At 39.6% G+C, this 18,845-nt stretch overlaps 1 protein-coding gene across 2 annotated transcripts in view; it reads left to right on the top strand.

The window, feature by feature from the left end:
• Positions 1–18,845, top strand: part of scube1 (signal peptide, CUB domain, EGF-like 1) — a 274,231-nt gene that overhangs the window by 75,457 nt on the left and 179,929 nt on the right. For both annotated transcript variants that reach the window (XM_072552384.1, XM_072552385.1), the window contains exon 4: positions 9,177–9,311. In XM_072552384.1, coding sequence (XP_072408485.1) covers positions 9,177–9,311 — 135 coding nt within the window. The remainder of the gene's footprint in view (positions 1–9,176; positions 9,312–18,845) is intronic.

Raw genomic sequence — 18,845 nt, 5'->3', positions numbered from 1 at the left:
GACGACTTGGAAATTTTTTTTCCTTGCTTTTAGGAATGCATGGTGTTCCGTGAGCTGAAGCTACTGATGTCAGTTTTTAAATTGGCACACTCTCTGGGCTTGAGCTTTGTCTGACAAAATTCTATAGAGGAAATTCCTCTGGTCAATAATTTAACTGAAAAGGTTGGTGCAAGTATAAAATGATTATCCCATTTTGTATTCCCTGAAAGTTTATATTAACACGATTGACAAAATAATTTCACAGTTACTAAATGGGTTACTCTGTGAGCCAGCAAGATCTTTGATCTCTACTATTTGTCAATAGGAATTTCTTATTTGCAAGTGAGGAATTCCTGATGACAATGGGCCTTTTGACAGATTTACTTTGTGAAACCTCTGCAAACATGTAAAATAGTTTCCATTGATTTTGCACATGAATAATTATAATGAGTAGAGCGCCATAGTAATAATTGGAAACTGCCGTTGTGTTTGCGATGAGTGACAATGATTTCATTTTAGTTTCTCTCCCAACCCCCACCATTGATGTGCTGCTTCTGTCGGAAGTTACTTTGGGCGTCAGCTATGTCTTTTGAGTGGTTTGGGATTGATAGGAAAGGCTGTTTGCAGTCTAGACTTCACATCGGCTTTGAAGAGGATGTAAAGGTTGCACACACAGTCAATTAGCAGTTTACAAAGTTAATCTGTTGTACAAACTTAGAAGAATTCAAATAGTTAATGTATGATAGTTAACCAAAGCCATGATGAAAATAAATGCAAAAGTGTCCAGTTTTCATTTTATGTTTTAGTGTCATCTTTACCAACTATTTTCTTTTAAACTAAAGATTGCAAATGGTAACCTTTCATGCTTTCCCTTGTGTTGAAAAATATTCAAATGTAATGTTTGATTTGTAGGGAACAAGGACATTTTTTTCTGTATTTTGTTGTGATGACAATTTGTTTTTACACAGGCTAAAAACAATGACTGTTTTTCTATAAATGAGTCAATATAGGAACATTTTCATGTTAAATCTTAGCTACATTAATACCCTGAAAAGTAAACACTTTGGCTGCAGTTCTCTTATTAGTAATTACAGATTGGTCAGTGGGTTTTGTCGTGTCATGTACACTATGACATGGCAAGTTATCATATGTAATTGTGTGCTATCAGCTAATTATTTATACAGTTGAAATGTTGGGCATGTTCTCAGTGAATTGTATTGTGAATGGGGTGGAAATGCTGACTGTTGCTGGTACCCATCACTCTGGTCCCAGATTTAAAGCCCAGCCAGTTTAGATGCTGCATGCCATGCTGACCTCGCAAATCTCTGACCAGGTGGCACAGAAGAAAACTAAACTTGTTCCAGATTTGAAGCAGAAAGATCTCAAGGTGGTGCCCCCCTAGGGCAATGGAGAGAAAGTTCTCTTCCTAGCTGACAGCAACAACATGCTCCCTTACCAGACACAGGCTGGGCAGAGTTAGCAGTATGGGTCAGGTTAGCCTTGCCTGGGGGAGTTGGGGAGGAGCCTCACATCTCCATTATCCCTAATTCTTATCTTTCTCTCACCGCAGAAAAATCTGGGCCACAACTGGGCTGTGAGGTCCATAACAGGAGGGGATGCTGGGAAGAACCTGATTTCCTATGAGGGGAGGAGAGTGGAGATGATTGAGGATGGCCAGGACTGTTCTGTACTGTCAGGGGATGGCCTGGGGCATCCCATTTAATGGGCTGCATTGTGCAATGCTCCTCTCCAATTACCACCATGCTAACTCATATCTCCTTCTGCCGGACATTAATGAAATACCACTCAAAGAATCTTCCTGAGGAAGAGAAACTATAAAAAGTTGAAAAATCATCCATGGTTGAACAAGGAAGTCAAGGATAACATAAAGGCAAAAACTAGAGCATGTCATTCTGAAAATGTTAGTGGCACTCTAGAGGACTGGGAGAACTTTAAAAGTCAGCAAATGGTTACTATAAACAAAATTAAAAGAGCCAAGATGAACAACAAAAGGAAGCTAGCAGGAAACATAAAAAGGAAGAGAATAGTAAAAATAAATGTTGATCCTTTAGAGGAGGAAAATAGCAAGGCTATAATGGGGGGAACTCAGAAATGACAGAGGCACTAAATCAATATTTTGCCTGTTTTCACAGTGGAATCTAATTTCTTCCTAAAAACTACAGTCACTACAGAAATTGGTGAAATTACTATAATGAGGGAGATGGTATTAAGTAAACTGATTGGATTAAAGGCAGCTAAATCCCTCAGGCCTGATGACCTGCACCCTCGGGTGTTAAAGGAGGTGGCTGCAGAGATAGTTGGTGCATGAGTTATGATTTTCCAAAATTCTCCAGCTTCTGGAAAGGTACCAGTGGATTCGAAACATGCTAATGTGACACTCGTATTCAAAAAAAGTGGGAAACTATACACCGGCCAGTTTGACCTCCAATGGGGAAGTTGTTGGAGGCCATCACAAAGAATGAGATAACTGAACACTGGCGCTCAATTCAACAGTGTCAGCATGGTTTAAGGATGGATGGGCAAGTTGAACTTGACAAATTTGCTGGAGTTCTTTTGAGGATGTTGGATAATGGGGATCCGGTGGACGCAGTATGTCTCAACTTCCAGAAGGCATTTGACCAAGGCACATGTAAGACTGATCCAAAAGGTTAGATCGCAGGGGGTTAAGGGTAGAGTATTAGCTTGGATGGACAAAGAGTATGAGGTCAAGATAAATGGGTCCTCCTTTGGATGGTAAACTGTAACTAGTCAGGTTCCACAGGATTCAGACCTCAACTATTTATAATCTATATAAATTATCTCCTAGCAGGGTCAGACTGGAAAATATCAAAATTTGCTGATGATACAAAAATAGATGGCAAAGCAGGCTGTGATGAGGAGATAGCATTGACAGATGTATATGCTAGGCCAGGAGAATGGGTCAGATTCTGTCAGATCAGGTTTAATGTGTATAAGGGAGAAGTTGTAATTTTTGGCCAGAACAATAAAAAGGGCAAATTATTATTTAAATGGGAAGCAAGTTCAAAGTGTGTCAGTGCGGAGGGATCTGCGCATCTTGTGCATGAATCACAAAGTGGGTATGCAGGTGCAGCATGTAATAAGGCAAATGGACTCCTGGTATTTATTGCAAAAGAACTGGATTGTTCTTTACTCATAAAGATGTGTTATTACAACTATATATGGCATTTGGTGAGACCACACCTGGAGTATTCTGTCCAGTTTTGGTCGCCTTATGTGAGGTAGGATGTGGTGGCACTGGAGGTAGTTGCTAGGGGGTTCAGCAGATCGATTATAGGGATGGAGAGAGCTGTCATGTGAGGAATGGTTGAATAGCTTGGGCATAGATATCGAGTGACAGGAGGTAGGTTCAAAATTGAGGTGACAGCCTACTTCCAAGAGGGCTGTGAATCTGTGGAACTAATTGCTCCAGAGTGCAGCAGAGGCAGAATAAATCAACATATTTAAAAAAAAAGATATGTTTCTGATGGAAAATGGGATAAAGTGTCATGGGGAATGGGCAGGAAAGTGGAGGTGAGACCAGGATGAGATCAGCATGATCATGTTAGATGGTGGAGCGGGCTCAAAAGGCTACTCTCTCCTAATTCCAATAAACTTTTATCCATCTTCCCCAAATAATTTCCTTTATTCTTTGGGGCAGACACTATTAACGGCCAAGGAACTCTTCCAGAAGGAAGACGCCACAGCTTGAACCCCTCCGTGATAGCTTTGTTTCTGAGGAGGGAGCCCTCTATAAGTTGTAAGCGTTTACTTGCATACTCCTCCAACCGACAGATTTTGACCTTGATGGTATCTCTCTATATCAGACTCAGGAGCACATCACTGACATGTCTCCATAGCTACCGGAATAAGAAATTAGGTCCCTGATCCTCCAAAGATCACCACAGACTAGTCACCTGTATAGTCCCATGCAGAAGACCTGCCCCTACGCCCTGACACAAGGGACATGCTTAACTCAGAGATGAGCACTTGGTTGGCTGTAATGGAAGATGGAGGAGTCCTTCAATGTTCTCACTGCCATGATGACTGTGGTACACAAACATCTGGCTATCTTCATGGAACCAGTTGAAAAGTGTGGGGCTGGAAAAGCACAGCAGGTCAGGCATAACCCAAGGAGCTGGAGAATCAATGTTTTGGGCATAAGCCCTGTCTCCATGGAAAGGATGGCGGATGCCTGAGACACCCAGGTCCAGAACAATGCTCAGTGCACACAGACTCGTACCCCGTCGCTCTAGCCGTAGGTGCTCAGCATCAATAGCGAGGCAATAGGGGAATGAGGACTTTTTGGCCTCATTCTAGGTGCCCATTCATTGGTAGTGGGGATGGTGGAGGGGAATGGAGCACAGGCTGTCAGGAGAGGACTGCAAAAGTATTATCATCTCAGTAAACTCCAAAAGTGGCACACCTCTCTGACGCCTCACTACCTGTGATTCCAACAGTTCCAGCTGAGGAGGGTGAACCTGTAACGTCAGGACACTAACTGACTGTCTGTCTGTAGACCTGAGCTCTCTGGGCTGCAAGGCATAATGTCACGACCAAATCTATTGCAATGCAGGCTTCCTCCACCCCAGCTGTGGGATTGAGAACTGCACCTAAGCCCAGTGGGATGTGGGGAGAAAAGAGACTGAGAGTGAATAAGTGTTATACCGTTGTAAATGAGCATCCCTTATTTTCACATGCATCATTATGATGGATACTGTTTTATTGGTATAGAAGCCAGGTTAGGCCAGTCCCATGTCTGAGATGAGGAGCCCTTCCGACATCTCAAACAACCCAATCTTTGACTGCAGGTAGCTTTGTATTTTGGTGATCTTTGAATCTTTTGAGGATTAATTGGAGTTTAGAAGAATGAGAGGAGATTTTATTGAACAATGCAATATTCTCAGCAGGCTTAACAGAGAAATGATGGATTGGGAAATGATGACGTACTAAAGGATGCGATGTCCTTGCACACCAGTCACTGAAAGCAAGCAGTCAGGATGGTAAATGCTGTGTTTGCCCTCATTGCAAAGGGGATTGGAGTACAGGAGCGAGGCTATCTTGCTGTGGTTGTACAGGACCTTGGTGAGACCACACCTGGAGTATTGTGGACAGTTTTGGTATCTACTTTTTAAAACAATGCATATATATGTACTCACCATGGAGGAAGCAAAGACTCACCAGACTGATTCTTGGAATGTCACATGAGAAAAACTTGAGTTGACTAGACTTGCATTGAGTCAAGTTTGGAAGAATGGGAGGGAATCTCATTGAAAATTTGTAAAATATGACAGCTGAACAGACTGGGTGCACGGATGAGATTTTCCCCTGTCTCTGGAATCAAAGACAAGGGGTCACCATAAGGTGGTCATTTGGTCGATTGTCTACCCTGCCATTCAAAATGATTGTCTCTGATTTGATAATCCTCAACATTTCCTTGTCTTTTCCCTATAACTCTTGATTCTTTGATTAAAACTGTCTATCTCAAATACAAACGTACTTCGCCTCTAAGGCCTTCTGCAGTAAAGGATTCACAGATTCACTACTGTCAGAAGAAATTCCTTCCTTGTCTCTTAATTAATCTTTACTGTGAGATTATGCCCTCTGGTCCTGGACTTACTCTGAAGGGAAAACAACCCTTTCGCATTTACTCTGTCAAGTCCCCTAAAAATCTAGCATGTTTCAATAAGGTCCCACCTCATTCTTCTAAACTTTAATAAGTATAAGCCCAATCTACTTCTCCTGATCAAGAGAGTCCCTCCATGTCCAGAATCAAACTAACGAACCTCCTTTGAACTGCCTGCAAATTCCATGAATCTTATTTAGAAGAGGGGACTAATCACTGTCTAAGGACTTGGGTAAACAATTTCAGACTGAGATGTGGCAAAATTTCTTCACATGGAGGGTGGTGACCCTGGGGAATTATCTACCACATAAAGCCTCTGAAGAGGTTTACAAATGAAATCTAGTTTTCTATGTTAAAAATCACACAGCACCAGGCTATAGTCCAACAGGTTTAATTGGAAACACTAGTTTTTGGAGCGCTGCTCCTTCATCAAACTTCTATGAACTTTCTGAGGAGTGCAGACATGTTCAAGATCAGAAGATGGCACGTGTCCACTATCCCTTTTATAGCATTGTGGTTTGGAGAGAAGCTGCACAAAGCATTTTCTCTCGCAGGTTAAACACTGTCACAGAGGATGTTCACGCATATTGTCACAAGTCAGTTGGTAAGAATGCACCAATAATGAAGCCACGATGATATACCTGTCCAACTAAACCACCAAGATGACCAATTAGCTTGACTGACTGTAGACACAACTATTGAGTTTGCTTCATCATTCATTGAGATTGTGGCTGAGTTGATACTCCTCAATTTCCCTTCCTTCAGCAGGCTGATTGTCTGTTTCACAATGGCCCTGGTGAAAGCATGAATAACATTATATCTCATTTCACAATTTCTTACAGATATGATGAACCATGTTTGAAGGGGGCTACCCTATCCAGCACACATTCGGTTTCATCATTAGCAAGAAAATAATTCTGATTATTGTCTCCTTTTATTTTGGTGAGAATGTCGATTGGGTGACCACTTTGCGGAACACCTCTGCTCTGACTGTACAAAGGAGCCTGACCTCCAGCTTGCGTGCCATTTCAATAAACCACATTGCGCTCTTGCTAACATTTCTGCCCTGGTCCTGCTGTAATGTCCCAACGCAGCAGTGCATAAAGCTTGAGGAATAGCGCCTCATTTTCTGCTCAGTCACCTTATAGCCTTTAGGACTCCATACTGAATTCTACAATTTCATTGTCTGACCCCACAACATCTGTCCTCCATTTTTATTCCTCTCTCATCTCTGCTCCACCCCACCATGAGTCTGTCTCATTTGTATCTTGTTTGCTTCACTGTCAGCAAAGAAGACCCTTCTGCACTTTAATTTACAACTCCTTTCACAGCTCTATTTGTCTTTCACCCCGAAGAGAAACCTCTGTCTTTTGCACTGCACCTCTACACCATCTGGTCTTGTTGCTCCAGCTCTGTCAAAAGTATTGTAAAAAAGACAATTTTTCAGTCTCTTTCATCTTTCATTTTTATTTCAGATTTTTAGTATCTACAGTATTTTCCTTTTTATCTGTTATCTGCATTATTCTAGACAGTACTTTACCCTTAATCTCAAAAAACATCATCTGATTATTATCACAACCAGAAGCATACCATGTGCAAATTATTTGTTGTGTTTCCTTAATTTCAATAATGAATGTAGGAAACGTGACAATTAATATTTCATTGGCTACAAAATGTTTTGAGATGTTCAGTAATTGTGAAAAATGCTAAAGAAATAACTCCAGTCTTTTCCGAATATATTATTCATTATTTATTGGCAGTTCCTACTCAGCGTGAAACTACTGAAAACAAGGAAAATGCAGCAATCAGACAAAACTTCTGTGTTAATTTGGCTTAATAGAAAAGCATTTTAAACTTGTCCAGATTATCAGCAAGTTGAAGTTGCATACCTTGTCAGGCACAATATCTACAAAGATGTCTGAAGAAGGGTCAAAGTTATAATAAGAGGAGGTTTTGTTTATATAGTTACGAGGATTGTTTCCAAACCAATTGTTTTAGCATAAGAAAAGGCAAGAGCATACTTGGGGAAGGCTAAGGAGGATTGAAGCTGTGTGTATCTAACACAGTCTCCAAACGTAGGCTGAGGGGGAAAAGATGTAAAAATAAACAGATGTGAAATGAAACTGGAATATATACTCTTCACCATCCCCCCGACTGAGTTGTAGGAATTGAAAAGAAACTGACAGGAAAAGCAATTATTGTCATCCTAATTAACAGTGAAAACAGCAGTATAATTATCTGCTTAGAAATGGGATTGAAGGCAAAAAGGATAAGTATAGACCAAGATGATCAAACACTTGATCGAACACAACTTTCTTGTTGCCAGAAGACATCTGTGGGAAAACAGTCAGTTTGCATTGAAAAGCAGAGACATGCACCTGAGTATCTGTCCTTGAAGTTTTGCTTCATTTCTTAAAGAATCATGAAGCAGTGATGGAGAATATTTTCTCAGATAATTGAGGATGGTTGATGGACTGTACAATGAAGTGTATTGTAAATGATCTGTACAAAGATGTAATGTAGTAAATCCCCTTTTCTTTCATTTGGCATACTTTCATGCAAAAGGTGCAGAACACACTTGGGATGAAATCTCCATTTGGTTTTGTGACATGTTAGAGGAGCTCATGGTCACAATTACTTGATGTAGGCAGTTGACCACTTGATAGCAATCTTCAAATATCTTAAACTCAATAAACTGTGGCAGTTTTGATATGAAGCACTAATCAATTAGATAAAGAAATAAAATATGAGACGCATCATAGATGAGAATGTTTGACTGATTCCAAAGCTGTTCTCTCGAATGTAGGAGTGTGGATCCTACCATTTTGGGATGGTGAACTGATCATCCCAAATGAGCTCATTCTTGATGAATGGCTTATGCTCCTCGGATGCTGCGTGACCTGCTGTGCTTTTCCAGCACAACACTGGACTCTGATCTCCAGCGTCTGCAGTCCTCAATTTCCCCCTGCTCATCCCAGATGTCTTGCATCTTTTCGTGGTAGTTCTCAGTAGTGACTACTTCCTGTTGCTTGTGAATGACGTCCACTTTCATTATACTCTCTATGCTACCTAGAATTCATGTTTGTATAGTATAGTCTGCCTTTAAATATAGTATCCATTACCCATCTCACATGCACCCCTAACCTGCCCTGTAGTCATGCAAGCTCGTTAGAAATGAAAATCCAGTTCATGTATCAACTTTCTTCTTTCCAAAACAACGATTGTACAAATGAATTTGGCAGGAGAACATAGACAAATGCAATGTGCTAACTGAATACATTGGATTGAGTTTACCATAAAGCGGAGTATATAACTTGGAAGGTTTACTAGCCTCTGCCAATTCCATGATTTCGAGTTTTTATTACTGCAAATTTAGCATGGGAATAAAATTCACCTTCTACAGGGAAACTTTATATGCTGTCATCACATAATATTATCTGTGTTGAGCTTGCCATTGTGTTATTGAATGGGAGCTGATATTTAAATTTGTATCTTTTTAAAGGTGTTTATTTTCTTTTTTATCTGAATGATCTTCCTGTCTTCAAATTTTCAGATGTCAATGAATGTGATGACAACAATGGCGGCTGTCAGCATATCTGTGTGAATACCATGGGTAGCTATGAATGCCAATGTAAAGAAGGATTCTTCCTGAGTGATAACCAGCATACCTGCATCCATCGATCCAATGGTGAGTCTGACTCTGCCAGAGTAGAGGTTTGCATCATCCACTTTGGGAAGGAGAGGGAATGTGAAACAAAAGTTGATCTTGAGATTAATGGGCCTCGTATGCTGTATCTTGTGTTAGACCTCTGACTAAGTACAGAGTAGGACCTGAGTTTTCTGAGAGAATTTTCTTGTGTTGCTGAATAATATGCGCATTTTTAAAAATATTGATGCAGGGTAATAGTTTTCTTTCTATCTTGTTTTGAGATCGCAATTGAAATTATGAAATATAATCTTCATGTTCTGAATAGCTTAAGAATTGTTATGAGATGCAGGTAAAATAATCTTGTGCAAACTGTATTGACGAATTAATTTTTTTGCTTTATTGTTGGTATGAATTGTTTACTTAACTATTTGAACAATATAATTTCAAGGTTTATAAAGTCAAATATGATTGTAACTGGTGTGTTGAAAGTTTCAGGTCTTGAGTTTCAATTGTATGCTTTGATTTTCTTTGTACAAATATGAAGACTGCAACATGGAGTCTTAGTGATCAATACACCAGTCTAGTTTCCTATACGTCCGGTCAAACAAATTTGCAACCCCTCTTCTGTACCAGTTGTTCTGAAGAGTTATGTTCTCCCTCTCCCATCTTCATATATACTGCAAGGTGCTTGCATGTGCTTTACTTTTTTTAAAACAAATATCATCAACATGACCAGTGTGTGAAGTTAAGCGAATTTTTAAGTTTTGTTTCAGTGAATGTGCTTTTTAAATGTGAAACGGCTCTTTTGAATTTTTAACTATTTTAATCAACTGGCAGTAATAATCCTGCAAGCTGTACTTCAAGTTCCCCTTTGTAAACATATCTGTATTTTTATTTGTCCCTTGATGCAAACAGGAGAGATTGCTACACTTTGGTATTTGTAAGGCAGCAACGCATTTCATAATTTTCTTTTTATCCAGTAGAATTACTTTTGACCAAAGTTTGGACACTGTAAGTGATCTGTATTACTGTGGAAAAACACTGGAGCAGTCCACAGGGTGTGTGAAAAATTGTTCAAGATAATTGAATGCATTCTTAGGTTCATACATTTCCTTTGCACATTATTGTGTGAAAGTATATATGATATGGCTGTGTGTCTTGTAGAAAATTGTATAATATTATCTCTTCCATTGTTCAATGTTGATAAAATAGATTTTGATGTTCTGTGTACATGAAACTAATGCATGTTTAAAACATAGTGGGTAGATAAGTGAAGTGTTGTATTTTGGAATTTACATTTAGTTCTTGATTTCAAAGTAAGCAAGAACTAAAGTCTTTTACAGGTCACTGATCTCAAATGTTAAAGAGGACAAAGTTACTTTAGTTTCTTTCAAAAAATAATAATATTTGAAACTAAACCTACTGGTTGTAATGGTTTTCCATTTCGAAGTGTACAAGACACATTGCACCATTATTTGGCATCAGCAGGTTTTACTGGTTGTTCTTTCTGGGTTGGATTGAAATTTACCAGGATCAGGACCAACTGCACTTGTCAGTAACAGGACCAGGCTCAGTGATTCTCCTCCGATGGGCCTGCTATCCAGGTGAGGCTGGCAACTCCGAAGAGTCTGCTGAAGCCTCAGCGACTCAGACTCCTTGGTCAACCGAGTTAAATTTAGCAAAATCAGTTGGTCTGAGGGCAGAACCCTCCACAGATGATAAAAGTCCCCACCCCAGGGGGGATTGTTGGGGGCTGGTATCCCTACCTGCAGCTTTTTCTGTGGGCTCTGGAGGATCTGCTGGTGAAATCTCGCCTCTGGCTGCCTCACAAAATTGTAATAATGTCAGCATTTCCCATTCAAGTAATCAGCTGGCTAAACCAAGTCATGCCTTATGTTGTTGAGCCTTTCCTCATTTAGATTTTTTTTTACTTGCTTCCAGACATCTGCCAATGTGGCAATGTAAATGGACCTTTAACTTGCATATGAACTGTCCTTTGTTACCCTGGCACTGATTTACTTACTTTCATTTCCCTCCAAACTACACTTCATTTTGTTCAATGATGATGCCCAGTGCTGGAAACTCCCTATGAATGCAATAAAGGATGCAGGTTTACATCTTATATATTGCCATGTCACAAGTTTGCCTTATGATAAACGTTTTCCTATGTGGTATACGTGATATTCTGGGAATCAGTGGAATGTATTATATCCACTTAGTTTATAAATCGTAACATTAGCAAACTACCCCTCAGGCACTTGTGAAGTAGTATTTTTCAGGACTTAGTTTGAGTTGGCTTGCTCTCAAAGAAAATACTTCAGCCTCTGCAGATTAACTTTGAATTAGTGGAGCTGGTATAATATTCAGGCTTGACCCAAAATGCTTGCTTCCAAAAACAAATGTGTCTTTGGGGAGGAGAAAGGTGGTGAAAGCAGCAGGGTGCGTTTTAAATCATGGTGTATTTATATCTGATTTAAATAAATCAGGCATGCTCAGTATCATGTCAAATATTTTAACAAAGCTTAAGATTTAATTTTCAGTTGCTGCATTGCAATTGCTACATTTTGCAACAAAAAGAAAAAAAAAGAAGAAAAATAAACTTGGCTTTTTATCCACCATATACTAAGCTCTTTAGGTACTCATTTGAAAACCTTAAGGGACTATGGACCATGTTTTGATTGCTGTGCAGTCATATTAACTCATGCTTTCAGAGGTTGTTTCACTGACAAGGAGTGATATTTTTATGCACTGACCAACTGTTTATTTAAAATTTTAATCAAAAATTACAGCAACAAATAAATTATTCTGGAATTACTGTTGCTTATTTGTAAAAATATGGAGAGGAATTAAGTTCAAAATCATAGGTTTGCTATTGTAAACTGTGATTTGAATAAGTTGGGTTTGCACAATAATTAGGCTCAACATCATTTTCAATGATGTAAGCAAAATACATGATTGAATAACTTGCTATCAGTCATTTTTCATATATTGTACTAGTTGTTTAAGCCAAATGTTAAATGGCTATGTTTATGTAATGTGAGTGTTTTGGTTTTCCCTTAGATAATGTTCTTTCGTATTTGTTTATTCTGTGCTTTGTTTTATTGGAAAAAGCTCTTAAAACAAGACAGAATATAACAAATTATTTTCATCCATGTTTATCTTTGGGAAGAGATCCCAAACACAGCTTTAGTCATAAACAAGCATGCCTCCATATCTGATGTGTTAGACCAAATTATTTGGGTATGTAAAGGGTTTACATATTAATTTCTCATTTGGTTGAGTCATTTCTACTTTCACAGGTTTGAGAACCTCAAAGTTCATGCAGTGAGGAAACTACAAGGGACAGTTATCCAAAGCAAAGTTGGAAAAATGTGAAATAACAAGTAAAAACCTTCAGATTTATTGATGGCAAATCATGTTTGGCTAACTTGCACAAATCCTTTTTGTGAAATAATGGAAAGTGTTGCTGAGAGTAATGTGGTTGTGGTTGTGGGGAGAGACTTTCAAAGGACTTTTCCAAGGTATGACTTAATAAACTTGTCAGCAACATTAAAGCTGCTGGGTTTAAAGGGGCAGTGACAGTTTGGATACAAAATTGTTAATGGTAGAAAGCAAAGATTATTGGCGAAGGGTTGTTTTACTGGACTGAATGAAAACATGTTGTAGTAACTCTCAAGCCACTGTTCGTTTTGATATGTGTTTATAGCCTGGACACACTTGGGAAAACTTCACAAATGTCACAAAAATTCGATTATAAGAAACAGTATGACATTCACTAAATTTTAGGAGCACAGGCTGGTAAAATGGTCAAACACCAAGCAGATGAAATTCAACAGTAGTATGAATTGGTACCTTTTTGATGGAAATAATGAGGATGGATAATATGGGGGTGGGGGGGTGTTAATGGAAATTAAGAGTTAAGAAGAGTTAGCAGGTTAAGTTAGGCAGGCTGTTTTGAAAGAAAGAGGAAGTGATGGTTGAATTATTCAGATTTTCACTCTGCCACAGCTAAAACACCTCTTGTCATAATTGTCAATGACATCAATGTTACTGCAACGAAGATAAACTTACCCTGACTATCCTTCTCATTCTGTTTGTAGTCTTTCATATAGTTGACTCAACTATTATCCTTTAGTGGCCCTCTATATTGTCCAGCTAGTAAATATTGTCCTTGGTTGGTTCCATTCTTACTATATTCCTCTAGGAGAAAGTGAGGACTGCAGATGCTGGAGATCAGAGCTGAAAAATGTGTCAGCTGCCTGGCCTTACTATATTCCTCGACTGGCTTCTCTTTTTGCTTCTGCATCATTTACTTCTGGTATCCCCCAAATATTTGGCCCTCCAACGCAAAGGATTTGCACAAGGTTTCATGTTTAGGGCCCAGTTTTGAGAGTCAAGCCAACATGGACGGAATGTTTAGTAGGTGAGTACAACACGATAGAAAGGATAGTGCTTAGCAACATATTGACTGACCGAAGATCTCTTAACATTATCACATGCGATTGCATATTGTCACAAAGTATTTTAACTTTTTTTTCACCCAAGCACCAAATTCCACTCACTATCTGAGAGGTTTTCTCCTCCCTGCTGCACCAGGGTGAATTTCCCATTACACTTCAGAACAAATTTCTTATCACTCAATCTTCAGAGCAGAAAATGGAATTCTAGTAGCAAGGTGGCCTCCAGTGATTCCTTCATTTTAAATCTTATAATCCTTTGTTTCCCCAGGTAAGGAGTTTTGTCCTTACTGGCCCTTTGCTTTGTTGTTAACCCAAATCTGTCTTTATACCAGTCTTACCTGGGATAGCAGTATCTATTGTGTGTGGTCCTCCACCAAGTATTTTAGCCTGACTACTTTTACTAAACTCTGTCTGTACATTGCAGGGCCATCTGCTTTGCTCTTTGTGACCAGGTGTTAAAGTTTGTCCTGAATTTCATTAGTACTTGGCTTGAAACCTTTGTCTCCATGGTAACCAGATCATATGGGTTCTTCTCAACTCCCCCAGCCCTTTACTCCTCTAATTATGGGGAACTGCACATCTCAGTAATCACCATATCATCAAAAACAATGCGTTCAAGTATCTGGGTGCTCATCTAGTTGGTTGCATCTACAGGTTCAGGAGCAGGGGCTGCTAAATTAAGGGGCAGATCTTAACATGGGTTCTGATGGGAGAGCAAACTGAAGATTCTGTTAGCAAAAGAAGTGCTGAACAAGTGAAATCAAAAATATACGTTCGGAGTGTGATAGAGGTGGCTCGTGAAACGCGCAAACCAAAGTGTCATCCAGAACTGCAAACTGTCCAACATTAAAATAAAGCAAAGACTTGCAGATGCTGGAGATCTGAAACAAACCCAGAAACTGCTGAAGAAACTCAGCTGGTCTAGCAGCACCTATGAAGAGAAAAGAGTTAGGGAAAGTAGTGACGAGCTGCACATAGGCATAGAGTCATTTAGCACAGAAACAGACCCTTCAGTCCAACTTGTCCATGCTGGCCAAGATTCCCAAACTAGACTAGACCATTTGCCTGCATTTGACCCATATTCCTTTAAATCTTTCGTATTCATGTACCTGTCCAAACCTCTTTCTAGTCTCTGATGTTCTGGAGAGTGGAAGATTAAGGACTGTTCTGCCATTCATGGTAGATCTGTATCTTAATGGCATTTAACTGTCTTTACTGATAATCTTTGAACTCTCCCCAAACATGGTTGTCTGTATCATAATTTGCACTAAATAATTTCACCTACTGTTTCTTGCTCTTGGACTTGTACTGTCTTTTGGTCCATCAATTCTTAGCTTTTTAAACAAAGTTCTCATTATTTTCAAATCCTCCTCACAGTTCCTCCCTCTGTAAACACCTTTAGCTCTCCAGCCCTTTTGAGATCCCTTCATGGATCGACTTTTGGGTTCTTGCTTTTATCTGATCACTTAGTGGATGCGCCTTCAATTGCCAGGCTCTGGGAGTCATTTGCAAAACCACTCTGCTTCTCTAACCCTCATTCTTCCTTTCTTAAAATGAAGTATTGCTTTTGTGGCTTAGAGTCCATTTGTGTTTACCAGCACTTGCATCTTGTTTCCTACCATTACCTAATAAAAGTCCATCAATCTCAGTTGTTTAGCTGTTGTGTGGTAATATTTGTATTAATCATCAGCTGAATTAGGATGGTTCTGGATTAGTGGTGCTGGAAGAGCACAGCAGTTCAGGCAGCATCCAAGTAGCTTCGGAATCGACGTTTCAGGCAAAAGCCCAGCTTTTGCCCGAAACGTCGATTTTGCAGCTACTTGGATGCTCCCTGAACTGCTGTGCTCTTCCAGCAGCACTAATCCAGAATCTGGTTTCCAGCATCTGCAGTCATTGTTTTTACCGAGTTGAATTAGGATGGTGGTCACTTACAACAGGCATGTTGGTGTAAACCTGATTTGTCTGTTGTGGCTGGTGGACCATACGACAGATAGCAGAAAAGTAGACTTACTGACCGTGTGCATTTCACAAAAGGTTGGAGGATTTGAGCTATAGGGAGAGATTGAGTAGGCTGCGGGCTGTTTTCCCTGGATCGTCGGAGGCTGAGGGGTGACCTCGTAGAGGTTTACAAAATTATGAGGTGCATGGGGGTTGGGAGTCCAGAACTAGAGGGTATAGGTTTAGGGTGAGTGGGTAAAGATATAAAAGAGACCTAAGGGGCAACTTTTTCATGCAGAGGGTGGTGCATGTATGGAATGAGCTGCCAGAGGAAGTGGTGGAGGCTGGTACAATTGCAACATTTAAGAGGCATTTGGATGGGTATATGAATAGGAAGGGTTTAGAGGGATATGGGGGGGGGATGCTGGCAGGTGGGACTAGATTGGGTTGGGATATCTGGTCGGCATGGACAAATTGGACCAAAGGGTCTGTTTCCGTGCTGTACATCTCTATGACTCTATAAATGTCACCAGAAGAAGAACCTGAGAACTTAAACAAATCCCACCCATAGCTGTTAAAAGATTTTTTTTTATAAAAAAGGTGAGGGGCAAAAACTTGCAGTTACTGAAGCAGGATTCCATTAATCTAGCTCTAAAATAATCAGTGTGCTTGGTATGTTTTAAGTAGCAACCTTTTGAATGGACTCCAAAGTTAAAAGGACATGGTTAGTCCTACCTTCCTAATTTGGCAACTGCCTTAGATTCACATGAAGATTGTTAGTGGTGGGAATTATAATTCTGATTTATTAACTTGAGCTATCATGATTTTTGGAGCACCTGACAGTTTTCAGTGTGATAAATACCTTTGTAATGCAATGTGACACTAAGTGTGATGAATGTGTTTGAAGTGTTGACACAGTGTTGCCCTTTGTGGAATAGTGGTCATTCTTCAACGATAAGGCAGCCTGATGCTGAGTGTAATGGTCACACAACGAACACCCAGCTCTTGGAGTTATTTAGATGGATTACATTGGGTGTATTATTTTTGACAGTATTATTCCTTAGAGGTATCAAGTAGGTTCATAGCTAGAGTCTCCCATGCCAATTTTATTGTCAATACCATAAAATTCAAAGGTGGGGTGTTAGATAGATGTTCACTAATTCATACCAGAATGTCTTATGCCCTTCTCACATCCATTTCACAAGGGCTGATGTCTATGAACTATGGAATGAGAAAAAAACTAAGTGCATCTCTGCTGCAAATGTGTGACTTTAAAGAGCCCACAATCTATTCGTTAGATTATTGAACTCATTTCAACTCTTCCAATGGAGAAACATTTGAACTAGTGTTAATTTTTCACTTGAAAACTTAAAGGTGAGGCTTCTTGACCATTGAAGCTGCTTAACATCTGAAATTTGTTCACAAAGTGTTCAGAGAGTTTAAACATTCAACCTAAGAATACATTTCACTCACATTTGAGTCCAGTGTGGTTTGTTCTTTTCTCGAACCTCTGTAAAGATATCATCCTTTAACTTTCAAATAGTATCTCTAAACTTTCATTATAACCCTAGAACATAGAACATTACAGCGCAGTACGGGCCATTCAGCCCTTGATATTGCGCCACCTGTGAATCCTCCTACTAGGTGGAATAGCTTCAACATAAGGGGTTCCCCATTTGATATCGCGATGAAGAAGAATTTCTTCCCTGAGGATTATTAATCGTTGGAATTCTCTATCCCCAAACAGTAGCGTAGACTGTGTAATTAAATATATTTGAGGCTGAGTTGGATAGATTTTTGATTTAAAGAGATTTGAAGCTTATGAGGAGACAATGGAGTTAAGGTCTATGAGCAGTAGTGGTGAACTGGAATAATGACAGAAGCTCAGCTTGGCTGCATGGTCCACAATATTTTATGTTCTTTAAGTTGGACAATGTGCTACTTCCTGAAAAAAGCATTATACCTAGCTAAATTCACAAACCTTCCGACCTATTCCTGTCTGATTAAAAACAGGTTTATTTCAGATGGCCGACTGATCATCTTAGCCAAGATAAAACATGAGTAATTGTAATATAAGACTTGTGGACCAGCCAGAGTCGAACAGCACTGATAGATGAAGTGGTATAGAGATGCAACTCTGTCTCTGGATGGAGAACTCTGGATGAATGTATGAGAATTGATGCTGAGCTTATTTGATATTAACCGCAGTTGAGGGATATGGGCAAAATGCAGACAAATGGAACTAGTTCAGTTTAGGAGCCTGGTTGACAGGAACGAATTGGACTGAAGGGTGTTTCTGTGCTGTATGACTCAGACTCTATGACTCTAGAGGCTTGTGGGATCTACAACCTTTTATCCATGTGAGGGTTGACATTTCACAGAAGGTGGCCAGTTGTCTACTCTACATCTTCAAATGTGCACATTACTGACTCCCAATCTCCTGCTTTTTCCCCCCCATAATCTTGTGCTTATTTCTATCCAAATAATCATGCAATGCCTTCTTGAATACCTTAATTGAACCACCATATTTCCAGGCAGTGCAATTCCATACTTGCCATGTCAAAATGTTTTCTTTCTCATCTCATTTCTTGGGCAAATCGGTTTCAGGACAGTAGTGAGGGAGTATGGCAATCTTTCACTGGTCTTTCAGAAAATACATTAAATACAGGTTGGTCTGCCTGCTCAAGTTTGTAAAAGATTGCCAAGGTAGTATTTCACAGAAGAGCTGGGAGTTCTCCCTGATGTCCAGGCCAATGCTTATCCTTCATTCAATATCATGGGCACAGATTGTTATGTTGCTACTGGTCAGAGCTTGCTTTGTGCAAATTAACTATCACATATGCTGCATTATGATGCTGACTATGCTTTAAAAATAATTATAAATTATGCTCAATGCTGAGCTTGGTTTGAAGTTGAGGGCATGTGCAGAGTGGGGAAATGGGCAGGAAATTGGATTGTCGCCCAATTCTGATCAGTCATGATCTGAAAGAATAGTGAAACAGATGTGAGGGGCCAAATGGCTTAATCCTGTTTTTATTCCTTTTGTTTTTAATGTCCATGCATCTTTGGAGTACTGATTTCTGTTGGGAAAATTGGGTTGGGAAATATATTCTTCCTATTTGAAAAGATTTGCATCTTTTAAATATGCAGGGTTAATTTTGTATGGCTTCAATGC

The sequence above is a fragment of the Chiloscyllium punctatum genome, chromosome 32 (genome assembly GCF_047496795.1).
Source record: "Chiloscyllium punctatum isolate Juve2018m chromosome 32, sChiPun1.3, whole genome shotgun sequence".
Lineage (NCBI taxonomy): Eukaryota > Metazoa > Chordata > Chondrichthyes > Orectolobiformes > Hemiscylliidae > Chiloscyllium > Chiloscyllium punctatum.
The sequence above is the reverse complement of the archived record's forward strand: the minus strand, read 5'-3'. Positions and strand labels throughout refer to the sequence as shown.